Below are 17280 nucleotides of genomic sequence, written 5' to 3' on the forward strand. Positions count from 1 at the left end.
CTGTCTCGTGCAGCAACCAACGAGGCAAATGGAGAGTCCCCTGAGGTCCCTAACACCTCCCACCTCCATAAGAGGGAAACGAAGGGTTGTGCAAGGGATCCCAGGGAAACCCTCCTGGGGGGAAAACCCTGCTGGAACGGATGTGGAGCTGGATCGGTCGCGTTGTCCGCTGGCTGCAGCTCCTCAAGATTACAGGACTCACTGGATCTGGATCTGGTCACGGAATCCCAGCAAAGTCCGGATTCTGGATATATAAACAAGAGATGAGCGAAGGAACTAGGTAAGAAAGGAATCAATGTAATGGTTGGTGGTGTACCTAACGTGTCTGGAAGGGGAGGCTACCAGAGCTTCCTGTAGACTCGTGGGCAGTGGAACGGGATGACTGGGCAGAAAGGCAAGGCTGCAGGAAAGAGCAGGAAGAAAAGGTAAGCATAGGAATAAGGTATAGAGTAATAAACACCCTAGTTGCGAACTCACGTAGCGTCTGTAGAGAGTAGCGACGCACTTCAGATTGTTTGTTTCTGACATGAGGTTGCATGAAGTGCGGCACGAGTACAGATGTGATAAAGCAACAGTGATAACATCTATGTGCCTCCTACTCCAGCAGGGGAGGAAGGGTAGTTGCATGTCAATATAAGCAGATACAAGTACCAGAAATACGATTACGGTGAGTAATGTATCCCTTCTGGAGCTTGTGGATCTGCTTAAATCACATGCTCTGCATAGATTAGCGAGCAGTATCTGGAGAAGGAGGTGGGAAGTGAGAAGATACAGCGGCAAAGAGATGTTTTAGAACCGCTTATCCCACCTGTGAATCTGCTTTAAAGTAAGTGTCAATGCAATAATGCTCTGAACGTATGAATCGAACTCCATGTAGCAGCTTTGCAAATGGTGCCTAGAGGGACGTTTGCAATTAAGGCTAAGGTAGCTCCTATACCTCTGGTAGAGTGAGCCCTGGGAGTAAAAGGTAAAACTCTTTTGGATAGGGAATAGCAGAGCTGTATGCACTTGACTATCCATCTGGAGATGGTGTTTTTTGATATGTGATCGCCCTCTCTCCCAGGTGCTATGGAGACAAAGAGTTGATTTGTTTTCCTTAGCGGTTTAGTTTTGTTCACATAGTACAAAACCGCACTCTGTACATGAAGTGTATGGAGGCTTCTCTCAGCTGAGTTAGATGGGTTTTGGAAGAGGGTAGGAAGTTCCATGGATTGATTAACATGGAACTTTGAAATGAACTTCGGTGAAAACCTAGTATGTGTTCTTAGGACAACCATGTCCTTGTGTATTAAGAAGAAAGGGTCTTGTACAGACAAAGCCTGTAGCTCACCGACTCATCATATAGAGGTGATAGCTACTAGGAATGCAGTTATAAAAGTCAGATGTTTTAGGCTGCCCTTGCGCATAGGCTCAAAGGGTGGACCCATGAGCTTGTAGAGCACAACATTAAGATCCCAACCCGGAAGTGGGTTGGAAATTGGAGGGTATAGCCTCTTTACCCCTTCCATGAATGCTTTGATAACAGGCACTTTCCACCAGGATACCTTGTTTTATGAAGTGGTGTAAGCTGACAGGGCCGCCAGATGTACTTTGAGGGAGTTGAATACTAGGCCGGAGTCAAGTAGGTAAAGCGTGTAATGTAGAATGTTAGCTGGGGGAACATTCTGTTGGGTTTAGTGTTTGTGGCCTGCACCGTATCACAAATCTCTTCCACTTATTGAACTGGTGTTGGGTTTTTGTGCCTCCTTCAGGATATCCATACACCTTTGTGGAAGATTCAAGTGGCCAAACTCTGACTTCAGAAGCCAAGCTGTTAAGTTCATAGATTGAGGGCACAGATGGAGATATGCTCCCTTGTTTTGTGTTAGCATGTTGTACGGGCACGAGAGCTTGATTGGGTCGCATATCGCCAGCTTGAGCAGATGTGGAAATCAAAGTTGTCTCGCCCACATAGGAGCAACCAGGATTAGAGTCACTTGTTCCTGGTGCACCTTGTTGCACTATTTTGCTCAGGAGTGGTGTCGGGGCGGGGGGAGGAGGGCAGGGTGTAAGCAAATTTCCCTCACCATTTCAACCACAGGGCATTCCCCTTGAACTCTGTTTGGGGAAACCTGGTTGTGAAGTCTGGGCATTGTGCGTTTAGGCTTCTGGCGAATAAGTCTAATGTGGGGTGACCCAATTGTCGGAATATTCCGTCTAGGATATCTGGTTAAGTTGCCACTCATGTTCATCTGGTAGAGGGTATCTGCTTAGAGTATCTGCCAGAGAACTGAGTTCCAATGGAACATGTTGAGAGGTTAGGAACATGTTCAGCTTGAGTGCCCACTTCCATATTGTTTGGTATAGCTTGAAGAGACTTTGAGAGTGTGTGCCTCCTTGCTTGTTGAAGTAGAACATGGCAGTGGTGCTGTTTGTGAGGGCCTGCACTGTTAGACTTTTAAGATGTTGATGACATGCCTAAAGTGCCTTGAGGACTGCCAAGAATTCTAGGAAGTTAATATGTCTTTGGGCAGTCACATGTCCACTGTCCATGGCCTGTATGGTGAAGGAAGTGAGGCACCCCACCAAATCCGGAGTGTGAGGCGTCTGTAGTTAGGAACGCCTGTGCTTGTGGAACACGGAAGAACTTACCTCTTAGCAGGTTGTCCTTGGACCACCAGCGAAGAGCCTGTACCAGGTTTAGCAACCACTAAATCGCCCCACTGACCGCTTGCCTGAGACCATTGTTTTGCTAACCATTCCTGCATTGGGCGCATGCATAGGCGGGCGTGCGTCCAATTTCCCACTTTGAGAGTCCGCAGCCATCTCATTTTAGCTCATGGCTGAATACTCTTGGTGCTGAGGCGATGCCAAAGGGGAGTACCTTGGACTCCCACTATCTTGAAACGCAGATATTTTTTGTGGGCAGGGAGCACTGAAATATGAAAGTATGCATCTTTCATATTCAATGTTTCCATGTAGTCCACCCGTTTTAGGAGTGGGATTACCTGTTGGAGCGTGGTCATGTAAAACTTTTGAGGTTTAACACATTTGTTTCCAGGGCGTAGATCTAGTATTGGGTGCATGGAAAAGTCTTTCTTTGGCACAAGGAGGTAGGTTGAATAAATATCCTTGTTTACCTGATTTGTGGGGACGATCTCTATGGCGTCCTTCTCCAGCAATCCCTTTTCTTCTTCCAACAATATGCGTTTTTCTTCTGTTGACATTTTCCTTTGTCTTGGCGGGCGGTAGGGGGGTTTTTGTAACAACTCGATAAAATACCCACCTGCCACGTGGGACAACATCCACTTGTCTGACGTTATCCCGTCCCATGTGTACCCACACATGGGACACATGGGACCATTATATTAAAAAAAGACCGTCACAAGGGGGCCCGAAGTGTGAAATTCGGTCTCCTACTGGAGTGGCATGGGAGGGGAACTGAAGTGGTGCGTCATTGTTTGGCCGCGAGATGAGGACCGTCTGCCCAGAGTATAGCCCGAGGAAAGTTGAGCACCCTCACCCCGAAACCTTCTATAGTTTGAGTAGCCGTGTTGAACATAGGGCTTGTTTGTTAACTTGTCAAGGGATTTGAGAGCGTCGTATCCCTCCTTAGCACCCTTAAGGGCGCCTTTGACGGCCTTCGCAAATAATACATTCGGCTCCACCGGAATGTTTAGGAGGGTTGCTTGAGTGAGTTTCTAACTTCAACCCACATTGTCTGAGCCAGGTGTGGCACTTGATGAGCATGCCCTCTGCTATGATGCGTCCTGCATTATCTGCTGGATCAAGGTTATTTTCCAGGATTCCAGGATGCAGTTTGATATCTGCTTGCCTTCTGTAATAGTCTTTAACAATTGAGCCTTTAGAGGTTCCGGGACAGCTTCGATTTGGCATTCCAGGTAATCCCATTTGTGGCAGCCGTAACTAGCTAGAAGCGTAGCATTGTTGGAGATTCTGGTTTGGTATGCTGCGGAGGAGTCGGCCTTTCTCCCGAAAGCATAGATTATTTGCTTTCCTTGTCTGGCGGGGCCTCTGCCATCTTTCTGGTAGTGGTGACCACTAACGAATTAGGTTTATGCTGACCCCTAATATACAGGTGGGGGGGGGGGGGGGGGTGGTTAGTGGACGCCAGTCTGAATAGTTTTTCAATTCTGGAGTTGACCGCCCTTGTGTGACTAGGTGCCAGTAGGGATGGCTGGATGCGTCTTTGTACAGACTGCAGAAGCGGAATAAACTGGATGCCAGAACTTTTGTCCCCAGAATGTCTTTGTCGACCTGTGCTTCCTAAGTGTCGATGTTAAAGTGTTGTACAGCCTTTAGTAGCAGTACATTGTATAGTAGTTGGTTACCACAGAAGAATCTGCTACCGACTGGTCCTGGTGGTCTGGCAACTGGAACACGTAAATGTAGTCATCGAATTGGTCTTGACTATAAAAAGGTCCCCTTGAGACCCTGTGTCTTGTGACCCTGAGGGATTGTCATAGTCTATGTCCTAGAGTGGTCTTGGTAGATCAAGGTTGGGGTGTTTAGAGCAGAGGTGCTAGGCTGTGGCTCAAGACAAGCTTTTCTTGCAGGGGGCTATTGTGTTGGGGCCCCTGGCTGTGAGGCATCGCTAAGGGACGTTAGTTGATCTGGGTGCCTGTCTATAAAGTCCACAAAATTTGACAACCTCCTTAAAATCTATTAAATTCTTCAGGAGTATAATCGCCTGAAGGTGTGAAGCCCGACATGATAGGGGTGGCCTGGAAGGGAGTCGGGTCTTTGTTGTGCATAGACCCTGAGGGAGTCTCTACAGGGGGGTGAATTTGAAGCCTGTGTGCTTTTCAATGACAAAGGCGTAGAAATGTGTGACTTTTTCGGCGACCTCGCTTTGAGCAGGGAAGCGCTGGCATGTTTCTTGATTAACTCCTGCATTTCTGCGTTTTCTTGGGGACGCCGAAAACTCCTTTCAACGCCTGTTTTTTGGCACGCAAAAGGAGGGCCTTTCTGTGTGCGGTGTCCGAACCGACCTTCGGGTCCAGTTTCGGAGGCATGTCATGAGCCAAAAGCATACGCGATGGCCCAGAGGACATTTAAGAACCTGAGGCTTTCTCCGTGGACACCGCATGGACTTCGATGCGTTTAGTGTTCTTGGGCTTACATGTGCTCTGGCCGCCAGGTGTCTTCTCCATCACAGAGCCGCCAGCCTGCTTATTGGAGTCGGGGGCCCGCACATGGGGTACCAACGAACCCCGTTTGCCTTCGGCGTCACTCATGACCCCAATACTGCCCTCACAGGAGTCTTCCGTGACGTCGATGGAGTTTTAGGTCGAAAAGGTTTACAAAATGTGCAAACTTTTTCAGGTTGATCCCTCAGGAGACAGTAATTACACACTCAGTGCTTGCCCTTCCACGGGAATTTACGGTTTCAGGTAGGGCAAAATTTAAAGGGCGTTTTCGTCTATTATTTATTACAAGGGCAGATTGGTGAGAAAAAAGGAAAGGGGATGACAGAAAATGTAGTCTCTAAAGAGGTCAGCATGAAGAACCTCCCCACTCTCTCCCTACTGTAAGGGCTGAAGCCCGAAGAGGCCTGTGTAGGCTGTGTCTTGTCTATCAGTCAAGTCGTCGACAATGATGTTGTTCGTCAAAAGCCGCCAATCGAATAATAAGGAAAGAGAGTATACAGGTAAACTTTCAACTAATTAAAGGCATCAGCATGGAAGGGTACTCTGCATTTGTGACAGACTTCGATGGCGGAAAAAAACAATCTGAGGGACCTAGACGAGTGAAGGACCATGGCTATGTATTGTATAAAACAACCTTTATTTTTTCATTTGCAGCAATAAAAGAAAAAATCTCCCAGTGAGAGTATTCTGGCCAGACGGCAGCCTGACACGTTTCACCACTACCTAGTGGCTTGTTCACAGTCACTCATCACCCACAGGAAGTTAGTTTTTATTAAAAAACACACCCATCTCAGGGAAAAACATAGAAAAGGTGACTTATGGACCGAAGCTAATAGTAGTTAGCCATCTTGGCTTGGGCTACTTATTCACATTGCTAATGACATAAACCCATGTTTTGCAAATCAAACCTGGTTTTTGAACCATAGTGGGGCAAATACAATTCATAGCATTACAATATTATTATTAAAGTGAGCAGTGATATATAGTACAGTCCGTTGTTGGGAAAACAAATCTAAGACATCCGTGTCGTCATTTTGTTAATGCAGTGTTGTGGACTTCATTTTATATAGAAACCCAAGATGAAAAAGGTAACTCATTTAAAAACCAAGAATACATTAACTAAAACCTTTATGGTAGATACATCCCTCGTATTTTACAAATCTAGGAAAAGGGAAAACATTTGCCAAGTGCGTGAACATGGAGCACTCTCTTCCCATAGAAGTACCACAGCAATGATAACGTGTTCTTATGTAGTCTGTAAAAAATATTTAGAGACCGAGGTAGTCACTATAAATACCTATCACCATCATAATTGGGATGAATGTGAATTAGATTGATATCGCGTTAAGTAAGTAGTGTTGCAAGAATATAAAGTGCATAGTGCTTATGTGCAAAAAAATTCATTCCTATGATGTAAATAAAAAGTAAAAAGAGCAATATTGTCATATTATAAAGTGCACAGTGCAATTTTCTGACATTCTCTAAAATACTTCAATACATTAAAAAGATTTTTCTCTTGCAAGATATAACACAGAGAGCCAAATATCTTCCATTGTCACATACTAATGGTCTACCTCAAAAAATACCTTTGTGATGGTATATTCCTATATTTGCTATCTATCATATATTTGTCACCCTTCAACTTAGTAATGTCGGACGATAGATAAAAGGAAAGGAGATGTTCTAAAGTGCCAAATGCATAAACAAATAGGGAATGCCACAATCCCAACACAGAACTGAATCGTACTATTGTCAAACAATCAATTGTCTAAAAAATGTATAAAAATACCACTGCTCAAATACTATGCTAAAATAGGTTATTCATCAAAAAAAGAGCCTGCTTATAACTTTACAAAATTGGTTCAAAATCGGAATCAAATTAAATGTCTCCAATAAAGTGAAAGATAAAAAGTGATAAGTAAAAAAAAGGAAGAAATGGAAACATACCAACAAGACAAACATATAAGGTTACAGTATAGGGTTATGAAAATATATATGGGCTACTTGGGGTACTGTATCATATTCAGTGTAGTACTCATGTCCCCAAGAAGGTGTACAGTTCCTCATCAATGTTGTGACCCAGCGGTGTCTTGCTCTCAAAGTCTAAAATATATTTAGTCTCTTCTTGACCGAGTATTCTCTCGTTATCACCACCTCTGGGACCTGGAATGACCTTATGTATGCCAAAAAACGTAAGATAGGCTGGGTCGGAATTGTGCATTTCTGAAAAATGTTTAGCCATGGGGTAAGAACAGTCCTTGTTAATGATGGCTCTAACATGTTGCAAGATACATACTTTCAACTTGCATTTTGTACTTCCCACATACCATTTTGGACATGGGCACATCAAGGCATACACCACCAGTTCCGATTCGCATGTAATGTTACTGTTGATAAAAACCAGATGTTTCAATATGGGATGCTCATAACTTTTGCAATTCTTTGCATATTTTCAAATCTTACATCTGGTACACTTAAAGAAGCCAGCTCCTGTTGAGGAGAGCCAGTTAGTGTTCGTATCATTCCGATCAGCGGCCATGTAGCTTTTCACCAGCAAGTCTTTGATGGAGGCACTTTTACGATAGGTAATGTCAGGATAGTTATATAGCATGCCACCTATATCTTTGTCAGCTTTCAGTACTTTCCAGTACTTGTTGACTATCAGTTTAATGATACTGGCATGGCTTCCAAATGTGAGAATTAGTCTGGTGGTGTTTTGCTCCTCTTCTTTTGCTAGGTCCTTCTTAGATGTTGTTAACATTTTATGTCTGTTCATTTCTCGGACCGTTAGATATGCCCTTTCGATTATTTTGTTTGGGTACTGCTGTTGTAGGAAGTTTTGAGCCGTTACCCTGCTGGCTGAATCAAAATCCTCAATTTTGCTGCAGTTACGTCTGATGCGGATAAACTCTCCATATGGAATGCTCCATAGAAGTGTCTTGGGATGGGCACTATTAGAGTGTAGTGGGATGTTAGCACCTGTGACTTTTCTGTGAAGACCGGACTCAATTTTTTGCTCCTCTATCTTAACTTCCACATCCAAGAATATAATAGATGTGCGGCTGTGTTGTTCCGTAAATTAGAGATTTACATTGTTGATGTTAAGAACTTTAACAAATTCACACCACAGCTCTGCGGAGCCGTCCCAAATTACAAACAAATCGTCGATGTAACGAAGCCACAACACTATTTTTTCACTGCATTTTTCATTGATTTCAGCCGATACTGTCCTTTTATCCCAGTATCCCATCATTAGGTTCGCATAAGAGGGTGTGAAGGTTGTGCCCATCGCAGTTCCTTGCGTTTGGCGGAAAATCTCATTGTTAAATATGAAAACATTGTTGTTTAAGCATATATCGATCATCTCCAAGATCATCTGAGAATGTTGTAGATTTAATGATCTTGTGTTAAGGAAGTATTGGCAGGCAGAAATCCCATCTTGATGTTTAATAGACGTGTAAAGGGACACAACGTCCATGGTTGCCAACAAATAAGTCGGTTCCCAAGGAAGTTCGTCGATTTTCAGTAAAAAATCTGTTGTGTCCCTAATATATGACGGTAGTGTGGTAACAAAGGTACAAAGAACCTGGACTATAAACTGGGACATATTCTCCACGAGTGACCCGCACAGTGTCACAATGGGTCTGCCGGGTGGCTTGAGAGGGTTCTTATGAATCTTAGGGAGGAAGTAGATGGTCGGAGTTTTTGAGTTCTTGGAAAATAGAAATTTCACCATTTCCTCCTCAAGAATGTCTGCCGTTTGCCATCCGGTTACGAAAGTCCATACATCGTTTTCCAATTGCTTGATGGGATGGGTCTTTAGTCGTTCATAACATTTCACATCGTTCAATTGTTTGCAAGCTTCGGTAATGTAGTCTTGTTTGTTCATGATGACTATATTGTAACCCTTATCAGCTGGTTTTATGATATATTTATCAAGCTTCGCAATCTCTGTTAATACTTTCTTTTGTTTTTTCGACAGGTTGCTCTTGGGTTGTCTGAGTTTTTCTTCTCTCTTCTTTCAATTCATCTATGACTACATTCGCGAAAGCTTCAATGTGACTGTTCTGGGCACTTAACGGGTTAAATTTGGATTTGCACCTTAGCTTACTGGTAGACGGCCAATCCGTGCAAATCCCCAATCTTTCCAAGTTAGTGTCAAACTCATTATTTTCGGTATGACTCTCCCGTTCTAGGTCATCTAGAATTATCAGGGTATCCATTTCCGCAATTGTGATTTCTGTCCTTCCCTCCAAAATGTCTTTTGGCTTCTTATAGGTGGAAGCGCCAAAAAACTTCTTGAGTCGTAATTTACAAATAAATCTGTCCAAATCTATCCTGGTTTCCACGTAGTTGAAACTGGCAAGTGGACAGAAATTCAACCCCAGTTTCAAAATGTGTTCCTCTTCTGTGGTAAGAACATGATCGGATAGATTAATGATCTGTTGTTTTTTGGTGGCATCTCTGACTTGGTTAGTTATTTTCCAGAGCGCAGCGATCTTGATGGCAGAGAGTTGTCTGAATTTGTTGCCCCTCTGCCCCCTCCTCGTTTTTTTCTTCCACCTCGTCCTCGTCCCTTGGTGTTTGATGCTCCTCCTCTGCCTTTTTTGTTTTTTGTTCGCCCGTCCTGACACAACAGTCTCATTTCCTCTAAAGAATTTCGGCGTAGGCGGGGCTCATCTTCTTCACCTTCAGTCACATCTGACTCCGAGGTAGAGGCTGTGGATTCTTGAGGATTAGCATTTTCAGCCATATGAGCCACTGATGTTTCCTTTGCCTTTTGTTGTATCTGATCAAATCTGTGTGCAAAGGTGTAGACTCGACCTTGCTCATAGTCACCTTTGTCCCTTAGGAACTTCCGTTGCTTCCTTAATTTTATTTCTTCCTCATAGGACTGTAGTCCTATCTCAATGCTCGCATGAAGCTTTTTTCCTTCTTCTGTTTCTTTAATAGTTTTAAATTTTTCTTCCAAATCCGCAATCTGTTGCAGAATTTTGGCACGATCAATAACTGCGTATTTAACCAACAGCTGTAAGAATTTTTTTGAGCAATGGTTGGTTGCATCTCCCCATTCCTGCACCATTGCGGGATCCTGTTCCCCAAATGATGGTATAGTGAGAATTCGTAGCCCGCGTGGTATTGTCCCCACGTCTAGGTAGTTCTGTAAGGCGTGCTCCTCCCACCATTTGGAGATCTTTTTTTCCGCAGCTTTTCTAGTTCTTTCAGCAAAGTTATTTCATTGTTATCCTTTATTTTGTCTATTTTAGGTAAGTCCTTTTGTTTGATTGTTGGTAAAGTTTCATTGAACAGTGAAGTTGCCTGTTCCTTCCTTGCTGCCTCTCAACTGGCCTGGGAAGCCATGATAGATAGAGTTTAAATCCACTCTTTTTTGCCATCAGTATCCGTGGAGAAAATGTTAAATTGGTTTATTTAGGTTTCTTAGGGAACACAGTTAACGTCCAAATGGATGGTGGTCGCCGAGTAGTATTTTCAAGTTGCTGTACTGCGACACACTTCGTTTTGTAGGGGACCTCGCAGTTTCAACATTCACCAACCATTGTGCTTCAGTAAAGAAGCAAGTTTTTGCGAGTACTTACCGAAGCAGCCTTTACTTCCCGCGTCCTCCGACACTGTCAGTTCGTGCTGCCTCCGGCGTTCCTCTCCCAACTGCTGCTGAAAATGGAATGTAGTACGTAATCCTTTAGACGAGATCCCAGCTGCTTTGGAAACAAACAAAACCACATCCGAATTGTTTCCAAGCGCGTTAAATCCAATAATGAAGCGACGGTGCTGCTCCGCGCTGCAACGTGGTCAGCGTGAAAATCTTTGAAGTACGAACGGCATCAACAGAAACTGTTCACATTGCTAATGACATAAACCCATGTTTTGCAAATCAAATCTGGTTTTTTATATATATACACATACATATATATACACACACACACACACACACACACACATACGATCAAGGAGGCTGGCCATGTTTTAAGGCTCATTTACATTTTTAAATTGGAAAATGTCGTGAAACTAGAAACATCTCTTGCCTGAATAAATAGGACATACCTGTTGTAAAAATCGTTGCGACTGTAAAGTGGACTGCAGCCTCCTCAACAAAGGAACACCATTCCGAGACAGTCTTTTTAATAACCAATAGCTATGTATTCTTTCCACAAACTGCTTCTTCCGTTGTACGGAAATCTCATTTATGATTTTGTTTAAACTGAAAAGAAAAAGTGGGGGGAAAAAAATATACATTTTATTTAGAATACAATAATTTCACAAGTGATTTCAAGTGAAATAAAAAACTGAAGTCGTGGGAAAAGCCATTGGAAGAGAGGCCATGATCTCCGACATGCCTGTAAATAATGTATCCAAAACCTACTGGTATCAATTGGTCATGTTGCCATGCTATAACTTGTCCAATCCTATTATCTTTCTTTTACCGCCTTTCATTCTAATAGTATATTTATTAGATCAGGTTAACCAGCCAAGTTACAGCGTGCAAACGACAAGAGTTGGTTATCCTTTATAGATATTCACTATGATTAGCAAAATAACTCTCTTAGGTAACATTATAAACAGTCCGGCAAAATACATAACGAGCAACAACATCCACTCCCATGTATTCAAGATCTGGTGTTCAACATGCACGCTTGTGCCATTATCTATAGACCAAAGTACTCCGAAGTATGTGTTTATTACCACTTTAATCATGTAACTGCCCACAACGTATCCAGTTGGGGTGGTTGGCTGAACATTAACAGGGCTCAAAATTATGACTGGATAAACTGGAGCTAAAAGCAGATCCTGGGTATCAAGCATTAACCAGTGACCAGGAACTTCTATTGGGGAACGAGAAGCTAATACATAGCGTTCCACAAATCTAACTTCGACATAAGATTTAAACCTATCGTTTTGCCTTTATTTAGGACCCATTATGCTTTAAATATTGTATAGATGTGTCCACATGTTTATTTATGGATTGTCCCAAATGCAAAGAGTTAAATTCACATAGGTGTGCGTTTGGCATCATTTGCTCTGGGGAGCCAATAGAAGATGCTTATAGCGTTTGGTGCCAACTTATTCAGGTTCTCATAGGTTATCATATAACTCCCAGATCCCTTCAATTTCGAACCCTGTATTCAGTGTACCGACACCATCCCTCAATCCAAATGAAGATTAAATATCAAATTCTGAATGACTGCAAAGTCTGTGGGAATCCACCTGGATGTCAAAAGTCAGTCCCAAATGTTCTATTTCACTGACAGTTGAGTGTCAGGATAAAGGGCAACAGATGAAAGGAGTACGGTTTAGTTTAGCGATATGGACACTGTAAATATATTCTAAAATAGTAAAATAATGTAAAATGCATTGATGCTATTAACATACAGGAATGAATTAACACGTGCTGGGCTGAGAAGATCAACTACTCAAAGGATGTAGCTTTCTAAAATACTGTACAACTCAGTGTTAGGCAGAAACCTGTGCAGTTCCATTGGTGACCACTGCAAAAGATTTAGGACTACAGGTGTTTGGCAGTAAACCCACTTGGTAGCAGTCTGTACCACACAGATTCACTTGGTAGCTGTGGCGGAGCAGTCAGACTTCCCTCAAAAAGAGTTAGACAGTATATAGAGTATACACAATATGTAAAGAGATACAGTAGCACAAGCAAACACTGACCAGAGCTTTGGTGTAAAAGTATATAATTATCTATTTAAAGACACTTGTAATTTACACTAGCACCAAAGAGGTAAGTAAATTCAGCACACAGTCACTATTATATATACAACCCTAATTACTTATTAGACAAGTCTTAATGAGAAACACCACTTATTTTCAGGCAGAGGTGAGCGCTTAACATAAGATGGCACTCTAATAAGTTATTAAAAAGGGAGGGAAACAGGCAGAGTTATGGAAGCACGCAAATTTCAATACTTTTAAAAGAACCACAGTAAGGCAGGCTAGGCAGAGTTCTACTGGAGAGCAAGGAAGTCAATTGCCATGCCCACTCTTGGAGAGAGCAAGCAGAAGGGGTCCAGGTTCACACAGTGGGGTTATGCCCAAAGAGTCTTGTAGATAGTTTGCACACAAAGAATGAAATTAAAGTCAGGAAAAGTTAGCTAGTTTGTCCCAGGCCAGCCCAGGTTAGAAAGTCGAGGCTTTACTGTCACCCTGAATGATCTGTCACAAGGGAAGCCAGGCGGGACAGTTGTTCCTGGCAGCGGGTGCAATTCAGTGTCGTCCAGAGGAAGAGGTCGTCTCGCCGTGGAGGAAAGATGAAGGTCTTTGCACTGCCAGGGAAGAAACCAGCCGCAGAGTTCTTTGGTTAAAAGGTACTACCCTTCTCTTCGCGGTAGTGGTAAGCCATGGTATTCCGGTTGCCAGGGTGCTTGGCACGGGCAAGGCGGCCACGAGATGCTCCAGGAAGGTGAAAAGAAGGCAAACTGGTTATCCCCACCAGTCACAGGAAGAAGACTCTCCGGACTGGAGATCTCCTCTGTCGTCGGGATAAGTGGTGAGACGGTTCAGCAGGGCTCCACTGGTGGTGTTGTCATTGCAGGTCGGCTCAGCTTCTCCCTCCTCGGATTCTTAGGTCCTGTGGCGACTTCTGACGTTCCAGTCCCCAAAGCCCTGCTTTTATGCAGCAAACCCCATTCATTCAGCCTAGCTGTCAATCAAACATGCTAAGTGGTGAGCCGGCCGGCTCACCACTTGGGCCAATCACACAAGAGTGTGACTTGAGTTGCCAAGGCAACTCAGTCCAGGGTGCCTAAACCCCCTCCCACACCCCCTGTGGTACCCAGACAGAGTGGCACCACTTTTGGAGGCTTCTGTGGAGAAGCCCGCCAAAAAGTGGAACAAAGGGCTCGACTTGGGTTGGAGTCACAGAAGAGAAAACAAACGCCATTTTAGAATCGAGTTCTGGTAAAAAATACCAACTGGTGAATTAATATTAAATAAATAAACCGGCGGTATGTTCGAGGCTATAGGAATTAAATTAAAGTTGGTAGCCTCGAACAATGGGAAAATCCCATAGAGATATATTTGCGGTCGAATATAAAAAGTAATATCCACTGCCACCAGCCAAAACTCGATCAGGGGGGACGGAGACTTGCCCCCTCGAACAAAAGACCCCGGGGCAATCTAATTGCCCCGACCAGTACGTCCACAATATGATGCTTTGTACTGGTTTCTGTTCATAATTTGGGACTAGTAAAGCCAATGGTGACTTTACATGCCCTGGGAGACAGTAGTCAATCCCAGGGTATGGAGTCTATGTTTGGGGGTCGCTACGATACCCCTGGGTTATGGAACAGAGGGTGCTGTGTAACCCACATCAAAAACACGAGACCCTATGGAGTAAAAAGACCCCATAGCCCATAAAACACGTGGAAAGACAAAGGAACACCTCAAATCATGTCTAAGAGTGGGAGTAAAAGAGTCTCACTCTTAGCAGGAGAATAAAATAAACCCCAAAAATCCAGCAAAGCTGCTGGGGGACTCACTAGGTTTAGGAAATTAGCCTTTTCAGAGAATTCTCCCTAACACTCAGTGCATGAACCTAGCCAATGATGCTTACACATAGCCTCACAGGTTACATTTTAGTAAAACGAGAAATACAGTGAGTGTAGGAAAGTGTATGGAACACAAATTATATGAAAGTCTCTGCACACTAGAGAAAAGGTCTCTTGCATTTTGATTGAGAATTGGACTCTTTCAATCGGAGCTGGATAAGGAGGGCAGACTTTCTGAAAAGAAAAACACACACATTTGCACTCTCAACACAAGCAAACTTCTGCTCTTGAACATTTTACAACATAAAAAAGGCCTCTCTGATCAACCTGGACAGGGCTCACAAGTACTACTGGCTTCCTTCAAACTGCAAAATGAGGGCAGAGGAATCAGACCGGAACATCATGGAAGCATTTAATTTAGTGCATGGGAGATAAGTGATCATTTGATTGTTTCACGTGATTTTTTTCATTGATTTTATTATTTATTTATTTATTTATTTTTTATTTTTTTTTTATTTTTTTTAGGGACATGATTGCATATTTGGCAGTGGCTCCAAGCAACATAATGTAGTTTAAGTTCCCCCTTGGTATAATATATTTTATTTATATTCCGCTCGTACACAAGTATTTCAGAGCACGACCAAGCAAAGGGAAGGGAACAAGGGAGAACAAAAAATTAAAACAAGGATCTTACTAGGCCCAGTAACATTAAGAACGCGCAAGTGCATGGAGAAGGGAAAAAGGGGGGAAGTGCATGGAAGGGGGAGACGAGAAAAGAATAAAGAATAAGTTAAATTAATAAATAAATACAGGCAATGAAAAGGTGGTAGTGCAGCCAGCTAGTGGCAAGTGCAAGATTAGTCAGATAGGGTATATCTGATAAGTGCAGAAGAAGAGTGGGGGACTGTATGGGTACAGATACATAACCCAGTGCAATGGGAGGCCCGGAGGCAGTACAGGAGGGAGGCAGTATGAGCAGGTGCCTGGGCCCGATGGACAGAGGGTGTCCAGGTGCACAGTGCCCAGAGAGAAAACAGGTCAGCAGGGGAGAAGAGGGGCAAAGGCGAAGAGGAAGGTCTTGAGGTGCTTCCGGAACCGGAGATGGTTCTCCTCAAGTTTCAAGGTGGCCGGTAGGCTGTTCCAAAGGGAAGCCCCAACCGAAGACAGTTCTGCCCCCAGCTCGTTTCTTTGAAAAACAACTGACCCTGAAGGAGTTAGAGGTAGAGGAGCGAAGGGCTCGAAAGGGGATGCATTTGCGGAGGGATAGTTGAAGTTATTTTGGACCCAGGCCTCAGAAAGCCCTGTGGACAATGCAGAGGGTTTTAAATGTAATCCTTCCATCCACTGGGAGAAAATGAAGGTATTTCAGAGCTGGAGCGATACAATCCCGGGGCTTGAGGCCAAGGACAAGCCTCGCAGTCCTGTTCTGGATTAGTTGTAGAGGGCGGAGAGTGGAGGCAGGTAGATTTAGAAAGAGGCCGTTACAGTAGTTCGACCTGGAGAGAACCAGAGCTTGAGAGACAGTGAGCTTCTGGGGGTAGACGAGGAAAGGCAGAATACCTCTGAGGAGGTGAAGTAGGAAGTTTGACTTTTTAGAGACGTCAGAAATGTGTACGGAGATGGAAAGTGTGGAGTCAAAGATGTCCCCGAGGTTCTTGGCTTCGCAGGTGGGGGTTGGAGGAGGGCCAAGGGAGGCCGGCCAGAGAGTGAGGGGAAACGATGGTGAAGGTGTACCAATGAGAAGGATTTCAGTGTGTTGGCATTTAGACAAAGATCGTTGGCAGTACACCAATTTTGAATGGCAATTAGGCAATCAGAAATCAGGGAGGGAGAGGAGGTGGCCAAGGACAGCCTGAAAATGAGTTAAGTGTCATCAACATAGCACTGGATGTTTGAGCAGAAAATGGAAATGCAGTAGGCGAGAGCTGCCAGGTATTGGTTGAAAAGCCAGGGTGAGAGGTTAGACCCCTGGGGAACACCACAGGTAGATAGGGAGACCGATGAAAGGAAGGAACCAAGCTGTACCCTGGAGGGTCGATCAGAGAGGAAAGAGGTCAGCCAGTCCTGAGCCTGATCAGTGATACCCAGGTTGTCACAGATGGTTGAGCAGGGTGGTATGGTTGACCGTGTCGAAGGCAGAGGAGAGATCAAGTAGGATGTGGACAGAGGGAATGTTGGAGAGTCAAGGTCAGGTCAATTACCTTGGAGGACATAGATAATAAAACAGAATTTAGAGATTTAATATTTTCCATGGAGTCTTACATGCCCTTTTGTTTATTGGAACAAAGGTGCTGCACTTAATTTTAACGTAAATATTGTTGGCTCACTGAACATTAACAAAAGGGGATGTGTGGAAGGTTTAGAATTAATCTCGGGCACAGCTGTGGGCAACCCTCCAAACCCTCTTATTTAGCCTGCAAGACATTACAGAAATGGGAAAGACCATATGCAAATTAGGCTTGGTCCCATCCAAAAAGGGTCAGTTCAGCCCGAACTGCTAAGTCACATCCCTTATGCACGAGACCACAAACATCCACAGACATGTTTCGGGAGTCAGTGAGTAGCAGCTGAGAAGAATGATTAATGAACTCTGATTTAATAAAGACTGGTTT

The 17280-nt window shown here is 43.8% G+C and overlaps 1 protein-coding gene across 3 annotated transcripts in view; it reads right to left on the reverse strand.

The window, feature by feature from the left end:
• BRD1 (bromodomain containing 1) overlaps positions 1–17280 on the reverse strand; it is a 1051203-nt gene that overhangs the window by 779714 nt on the left and 254209 nt on the right. For all 3 annotated transcript variants that reach the window (XM_069629247.1, XM_069629245.1, XM_069629246.1), the window contains exon 3: positions 11214–11370. In XM_069629247.1, the coding sequence (XP_069485348.1) occupies positions 11214–11370 (157 nt within the window). The remainder of the gene's footprint in view (positions 1–11213; positions 11371–17280) is intronic.

Source organism: Ambystoma mexicanum, chromosome 12 (genome assembly GCF_040938575.1).
Source record: "Ambystoma mexicanum isolate Mex_15411 chromosome 12, UKY_AmexF1_1, whole genome shotgun sequence".
Lineage (NCBI taxonomy): Eukaryota > Metazoa > Chordata > Amphibia > Caudata > Ambystomatidae > Ambystoma > Ambystoma mexicanum.